Here is an 8408-nt window from a genome sequence, read left to right as displayed (position 1 = left end):
TTCACTTAACCCAGCTCGAGAAAAGTTAAGAGACGCTCAAACATTCGTACATACACATGCACTGAAATCACTTTATGCACTAACGCGTTAAAATACCAATACATGCAAAATCAATCAATATCGGATTTTGCTGAAAAATTTTCATGTTTACAAAAGGGCAATTACATTTTTTTTTGATTTACTAGTAAAATATACATACTGTAGTCAACAAAACACTAATTATAATTCTCTTGCACAAAATGGGACTTTTAACTATAAACCAGTGTTATTTTAGCATCACTGAGATTATATTATAGTTTTTATTAATATTTTGAATTGGCTTTTATTTCTTTTAATTCTCTGCTTCCAAGTTAAAGTTGTCAATTTTACTAGTTAAGTTGGCTTGAGAAAGCCAACTTACTGAAATCCTATTTAAACTTCTTCTTCTTCTTCTGACCAAAAAATTTTGCAACTGCTACTCCTCCTAGAGCTTTAACTCTACAGACTCCAAACTCAGCCCAGCTCTTCAGCCTATACTCGCCGGTGTGCTATATCTTTTCTAACTGATTGGACTTATGACTTTCATAAAAATTAAGATTAAAAATCCTAAAAATCCCATAGACTTTCATTGACAGGATGTTCAGATGACCCAAGCTCCAAATCCCATTAGACTCAATCAAGCTTCGATGCTAATCAATTTAAACTCATTCAAACTCAACTAACTATCTATCTATCTGTCTATTTCTATCTAATCTATATCGCATGCTAGCAACATGCTAAGTCATGGTAAATCATGCTAGTCGCATGCTAATCATGATAGAATCAAAATAATGCTAAGTACATGCTAGTAACTTGCTAATCATGCTAGCAACTTTGCTAATCATGCTAATGACATGGTAGTCACTTGCTTGTAATGCTAGCAATATGTTAATCTCGGTCTTTTTTTAAACTTCTTAAACTTTTAAATCTTTTTAAACTTTTCACATTTTCAAACTTTCTAAACTTTCTGGTCAGGCTTTCTCAAGCAAACTTAAAGTTTGTCTTGACAAACTTTTATCTAGTTTTTGTTTTATTTCTGCTTTAGTCATTTTAGTACATCGGGTAGAATTAAATGTTGCCGTGGCAACTAACTAAAAATGAGGTTTATATTTAACTTCAGGTAATGTTTAAATTATTTCAACTAATAAAAGTATGCTTTCTGAGTTTTTTGGCTCGAGTCACAAGCCTGAAAAATCACAGAGACTCTTATTTTGAAATGCTCCGCTTTTCTGACCTCAGATGGTTTCAGCTGATTCCAATAATTAGGAATTGCCAAATATGGGCAGACAATCAGCTCTGATTCCATAAATGATTTGGTTCATCTGTCCACCTTATTATTAATTAACACTCATTTAATTGTTTTAAAAACAAGCTTAACACACAGTGAAGACTCTTATTTTGAAAAGCATATAATTTACAACAGCAGCTGCTCATTTAAACTTGCATCATTTCATCAGTAGATCGTAAGAGGTCGTGAACCTGCAGAATGCAAAACAACCGCACATCTGGAGTTTAATACATCGGCCAAACTCTTCAAATTAAGCCTTGCGCTACTCCATTTAAGCATTTCATTTCTTAATGACCCACAGGAACATTAGTGGTCAACCAATAGATGTTTTTCACCAGCCGATATAAAGTGTGATGTTATTTATGGTTTGTTTATTTGAGAATCTGTAGACTGAGAATACTTCCCACATGTTTAGCCTATACTGAGAAAATGGCAAATCCTGGCCAGTAAGTATTGGTTAAACCTAATGAGGACAAGCGCTAGTGCTAGCTGCACACCTGCTTCATCTTGAAGAGCTCGCGGCGCGTGTGTTCGTCGTGGCGCAGGTCCTTCTTGTTGCCCACCAGAATTATGGGAACGTTGGGGGCAGAAATGCTTGACCTCCGGAGTCCATTTCTCAGGAATGTTCTCTGCGGGGTGAGAGGTCAGAGGTCAGTGGCGCGTGAGGCTAGCATGAGCGCGGTGTTAGCACGAGACTCACCCAGGCTGTCGGGGCTGTCGATGGAGAAGCACATGAGGATGACGTCGGTGTCTGGGTACGAGAGCGGTCGCAGACGGTCGTAGTCCTCCTGACCCGCCGTGTCCCACAGCGCTAGCTCCACCTGGAACACACACGCTAGCGTTAGCACAGCGCTAGCACACCTCGCAGCCTCACGAAGCGCTCGCTGCTCACCTGCTTGCCGTCCACCTCGATGTCGGCCACGTAGTTCTCGAAGACGGTGGGCACGTAGACCTCGGGGAACTGGTCTTTACTGAAGACGATGAGCAGACAGGTCTTCCCACACGCACCGTCTCCAACGATCACCAGCTTCTTACGGATCGCCGCCATTCCTGCGCCGAACCAGACAACAGCGTAATAACCCCTGACACCTTCTCACCTCATGATCAGACCGGACAGATGCTGACTTTAACTACACGGAGATCTTAATCGGTTTGAAACAAGTCTCTTCTGCTCATCAAGAAAGCATTTATTTGACCAAAACAATACAGTAATATTGCAAAATTATTATTTTTATTTATTTTATTGTTTTCTGTGTGAATCTGTGTTAAAGTGTAATGTATTTCTGTGATGCTCCGCTGTATTTTCAGCATCATTCCTCCAGTCTTCAGTGTCACATGATCTTCAGAAATCAGAATAATATGATGATTTACTGTCAGAGCTGAAGCTGTTGTGCTGCTGATATTTCTGTGAACCGGTGATCAGTTTTCAGAGTTCTTTGATATGGTTTCTTATATATTAATATAAGTATTTACGGTCTAAATCAATTTAAAACATCCTTGCTGAAGAAAAGGTTTAATTTCCTTAAAAAAAATAAAAGTATATATTATTAGTATAAATCTGTAGTGTATATTGCTAGAAATTATTTCTATTTAAAATAAATGCTCTTCTTTTAAACATGTTATTCCTCAAATAATCCTGAAAAAAAGTATCACAGTTTCCTAAATAATCTGAAGCAGCAGAACAGCTTCAGCTCTAATAATAAATCATCATATTCTTCTGATTTCTGAAGATCATGTGACACTGGGGACTGGAGGAATGATGCTGAAAATACAGCGGAGCGTCACAGAAATACATTACATTTATTAATATATATAAAAACATTTTCACATCATAATAGTATTTCACAATTACCATGTGTTTGATCAAATAAATGCAGTCTTGAATTAGAAGAGACTTCTTTAAAACACATTACACATCAGATGATCCCAAACTCTTGAGCAGTGAAAATATATATATATATACACATACACACAGAATAAAGTATAGTTTAGAACATTAATATTCATCTCATCTTGACACTTAAATCAAACATCAAAAGTATGAATTAAAAGTACAGTTTCATTAGGTGTCAAATACAATCATTATTATGCTAAATTTACGTTTTAAGAGATTTGGGATGAAATGACGTGCCAGTCTTGTTTTCATGAGATTCATGTTTTCAAATAATAGATAATTAACACGAATTCAAGAATTGTTTCTAAATAATAATAATAATAATAATAATAACAATAATAATAATAAAAGTTAAGAGATGATCAACTATTAAAGAACATGAATAAAACAAGTAAACGGTGTTCACAGTAACGGATTACAAAGCTAAATAAAACACTGAATTGTAAAAGAGTCTTACAGAGATTCAATTCAGAATAGCTTCATTTTCACTGGGTTCAGTGAAACTTTATTTATCATTTAGATTTCATTACATTCAAACCCCAAAATACTAAATGCTGAAACGTTAAAAAAACTGTAATACAAAACTTTAAATCGCGAATAAAGAGTTTCATATAACATGAACATCTTTAAGCTCTTTTTAAAACTTAAATACAGACGCTTTTACAGCAGAAGAGTGAAGTCAGTGATCATCACGACACTCAGAGGTTTATTCCTTTTGTAGATAAAAACAATCCTGATTTTAAAAGTCTGAATGTATTCTCATGTTAGCAGTTAGCAGGCTAACGGAAGTGAAGCGACTCCTCTCGCTAAAGAAATCAAAATCCCCAAACTGAAAGAGCCCGACAGACTCTGTCTGTCAAGGGAAGTTTAGTTACAGTCGCTGATCTTCCAAAAGCTTAATCGAGAGAAACCCAGATTAAATGCGAACTCACCGTCAGTTTATCTCGGACCGAGGTTTTCCGTATCTGTTCAGCGCGCGACTGAAGCCAGACACAACCAGCCAAGATGGCGACTGAACAACAACTCGTCAAAAATAAGAGTCCTCCAGTTCTCTGTCCAGTAGTTCATTTATTAGGTGCCTCTCAAATGCAGACACGGTCAGGCTTAATCATATCATATATTATGTTATATTATATACAGTGTCTAATTTTTAAAGATTTTAATATAATATCTTTATAATATCTTACTCTAGACCAATGGTTCTCAACCACGTTCCTGGAGGCTCCCCAACACAGCAAATTTTGCATTTCTCCTCTCTGTCTCTCTCTCTCATTTTATTGGCGGGTCGCAACCAACTTGTTCAGGCGCATACCGCCACCTACTGTACCGGGGTTTGCAACTTCAAGGCTTCACGTACTTAGCATTAAAAAAAAAAAAAAAAACTTGTGGAAACACCCTATATGCTGTGCTCTAACCCTGTATATTTAAGAAACTTAAAGATAGCTTTGCTACATTCCCACATTTTCTCATCTGCCCCCAAAATCCCCTTCAAACTCCATTCTTGCTCCAACCTGTAAATCTTATCTTGCAAGATCCTCCTTTCTGCATTATATTTTTTACACCTCATAATGATATGTTCCACATTTTCTGGAAAATTACAATAATCACAATTATCTGATATGCATTTTCCCATTAAAAACAGGGTTGATTTTAAACCAGTATGTCCAAGTCTTAATCTTGATAAAATCACTTCTTCTTTTCTGCATTTTCCTTTAAAAATCTTGACATTAATTGATTTCTGAATATTATAATAATATCGCCCTCTGCTATCCATGTCCCACTTTTTCTGCCATGATTCTCTTATTTTTGTTTTAATTAACGATTTGGCCTCACTTTTACCAAATGGGACTTTCATTATTTCCTCATCCTTTAGTTTCAGTGCATTCTTTGCAGTCAGATCTGCAATCTCATTGGCCTCCACACCAGTATGAGATTGCATCTCTCCTTTGTCTGACACACTCATTTCAGGTCTTGGAGTCTCTACTAAAGAGCTGGTGATCTGAATCAGGTGTGTTTGATTAAGGTGACATGGAAAACATGCAGTGTTAAGGGTCTCCAGGAACGTGGTTAGGAACCACTGCTCTAGACCATAAAAACAGTCTTAAGTGTCTGAGGACAATATTTGTCTGAGATAGAACTATTTGAAAATCTGGAATCTGAGGGAGCAAAAAAATCTAAATATTGAGAAAATCATCTTTAAAGTTGTTCAAATTAAGTTTTTAGCAATGCATATTACTAATCAAAAATTAAGTTTTGATATATTTATTGCAGGAAATTTACAAAATATCTTCATGGAACATGATCCTTACTTAATATCCTAATGATTTTTGGCATAAAAGAGAAATGTATAATTGTGACCCATACAATATATTGTTGTCCATTGCTACAAATATACCTGTGATACTTATTACTGCTTTTGTGCTCCAAGGACACATATTTGTGACTCTACTGCAAAACTACAAATCTTTGTTAAGCTCAGTTTTTGGCAGCTTTTGAGTCCTTGCTATCCTCTGCTTGCCGCTCCTGGTCTGACGAGGTCGCACACACCATCCTGGCTTTGACCTTCTTATTAGACGAGATGATGAGGAACGGGCTGAGCGAGGCGTAGCACGAGGAGAAGAACACCCTCATGTCAGCCACCACCGGAGGCACCTGCGGCACTGTCAGCATGTAGATCCAGATGATGTTGTCGATCCCGAAAAACACAGCGTACAGGACCACCAGCATCACCACCGTCTTGGCCGCCCGCGTTTCCATCGTGGCACCCTGTGAGCGCCGGATGCCCCGCACCTTCCTGCCGTGCCGGTGAAGGAGGACCAGGATGTAGCCGCTGGAGCCCAGCATCATGCCCACGAACACAAAGTCACGCACCGTCACGGCCACCCCGTTAATCACGTAGGACAGGTTATCCCTGAAGTCCACGTGGCAGAAGCCCAGGTTGAGGGTGAACGGCGGGACTGTGCCGTTACGAGGGGCGACGGAGAAGAACGGGGCGGCGATGCAGACGGCCATGTTGATGAACCACAGCGCGACAAAGGTGGGGATGACCAGCCGTGGGAGCCGGAGCTTCAACCCCGACAGGAGCGTCCCGGCCGCCGGCGCCACGGTCACCGCCTGGAAGACGCTCAGCATGCAGGTGATGCAGACGGACAGCGCTCGGGCGATGCGGTAGATGTAGATGACCACCTTGCAGCCGGCGTCGTCCAGCAGGTTCTTCATGCCGAAGACGGTCATGGTCTGTGGGACGCAGCGGGTCAGCAGCAGCAGCAGGTCGGCGAAGGCCAGGTGGCACAGGATGGAGTCCACGGGCTGCAGCTGAGCGTCGGTCAGCATGATGTGGACATAGGCCAGCAGGACCAGCGTGTTGGCCAGGATCCCCAGACCCGCCTGCAGCAGGAACGAGACCCCTTTGATGGTGACGCATAGATCCATTTAGAGATTGAGTGTGAATGCTCTGTTTGAAGGGCTTTCTGAAGTCCATGTCTGAATATAAAGCCTCTAATGCCCCCGTGGTAGCTGATAGGGACCCGAAAACCCACAAGAAGACACAAAGGAGACCAAAGTGTCCACCTGAGGGGCATCTTAATTACTCCATGACTAAAAGAGCTAGTGTTTCAATGGCAAGCTGAGAAAACAGAAGACATTCCACTCAGTGGATGATTTAGATTTTGCTTAAATTTTTCACAATTGAATATTCTTCTCTGTTTTTCTTCTGTTTCTGTCCATGTTTGCGATTCTCATTGTGTTCATGTTTATATTTCTGATGAGTGGTAAATGTGGTCTATCTATTTTAATTTTTAATCAACTAACACTTTTTCTGAAGCAAAAAAAAAATCAAAGGTTTTTCGTTTGTGAGAGCAGCTGTTAATTTTCCACTAATGGTGTCCCTCATGAGAGAATTAGAAAACATTAGGAGCGTTAGATAATTAAATCTTTGCAAACACAGTCTGTAATGAGGAGGTCTGGGACGAGCGGACGCTTTACAGCAGGTCTGGGCTGGTCTGTTTTCTGATGTGGTGTTAATGAGTTCTTCATGTATGTGATATCAGTGACCCAGGATTCCCTCGGGCCAGACACACACGTCAACAGAACCGTGTTGATACTTGAACTACACAGTTTCCTCTAGTCAACATGTGCCATCATTTGATGCACGCTCTAATTTCTCAATTTCATAAATCACGACTAATTGAATGACAGAGTCAGAAGCTCAAACCCATCCATGGTTTCATATTAAGTCAACCAATAAGCTCAAACATTAAGATTTATTTTGCATTTATTGATTTTAATCTGAATGACTCACAATACAGTCCTTAAGTCCTAAATTTGTTCAGAGAAATAGAGACTTGATCAGAGATGGAAATGAGAGACAGTGAGACAATATTGAGAAACAGTTTTGTTTCTCAAGTGCTTACATTTGATGACATGTAGTACATGGAATCCAAGATGGCAGTACTGTGTTTGTCTTGTCTGATCTGTTGATTTATAGACTTCTTTTGATTAGTTTACATGTTGAGAGTTTTATTCCAAGAAGGCGTTTAAAATCTGGGCTCTTTTTCGAACTGAGTCTGGATTAAGTTAGATTTGTTGTAACGGACTTTGAGCTACCTACAATCTGCTTTGTGTTGGGTGAAGCGTGCTTACTTGTTAACGTTACTCCACTTCGGGTTGCACCCACCTCGCTTTCGCTTTGGGAAGCGTTTGCGTTAAACGACAGTGAATCGGACAGTTGGCTGTCAGGTTTTGCGCTGGGTGAAGCGTGCTTACCTGTTGCACAATTCTGGCTCGACATCTCATCACCACGTTGTTGCTTTGGAAAGCATCGGCGTTAAACAACAGCACGGAAAAGCACGGCATCTACTTGAAGAACCCCCGGATTCATAGATCATCTTGGCGGTGGGGATTAGGCCAGTTAAGGTCGGTGATGTTTCTTGCCTTAAACTCTTCAGCTGCTGATTGCCCGTAAACAAGACTCATATCTTCTACATTATCGCTCTGCTCCTTGCCCTTTTGTCGGGGTCGTGGAGCTGTCCGAACGAGTTTAATTTGTCTCGGATTTAGTCTGAAAGATTTTGGTTTCAAACACTGGTAATATGAAGGTGTTGCTTTTCTGCACGGTTATCTTCATGCTTGGACTATGGGACTTACCAACAAAAACGGAAGAAAAAGCGATTCATTTGTCGCGTCTCCATATGCTTCTTCCATCCAAAT

At 39.9% G+C, this 8408-nt stretch overlaps 1 protein-coding gene and 1 pseudogene across 1 annotated transcript; both read right to left on the bottom strand.

Annotated features, from left to right (window-relative positions):
* Positions 1–1776: 1776 nt before the first annotated feature.
* On the bottom strand, positions 1777–4185 carry LOC113098048 (transforming protein RhoA-like; annotated as a pseudogene).
* Positions 4186–5644: 1459 nt separating this feature from the next.
* LOC113098049 (olfactory receptor class A-like protein 1) lies at positions 5645–6703 on the bottom strand. The gene has a single exon (XM_026263020.1). It carries the CDS (start codon positions 6630–6632, stop codon positions 5676–5678), a length of 957 nt encoding a protein of 318 aa, XP_026118805.1. The 5' UTR covers positions 6633–6703; the 3' UTR covers positions 5645–5675.
* Between the last annotated feature and the right edge of the window lie 1705 nt (positions 6704–8408).

Source organism: Carassius auratus, unplaced genomic scaffold (genome assembly GCF_003368295.1).
Source record: "Carassius auratus strain Wakin unplaced genomic scaffold, ASM336829v1 scaf_tig00216403, whole genome shotgun sequence".
Classification (NCBI taxonomy): Eukaryota; Metazoa; Chordata; class Actinopteri; order Cypriniformes; family Cyprinidae; genus Carassius; species Carassius auratus.
Note: the sequence above shows the minus strand (reverse complement) of the source record. Positions and strands in the feature narration are given on the sequence as shown.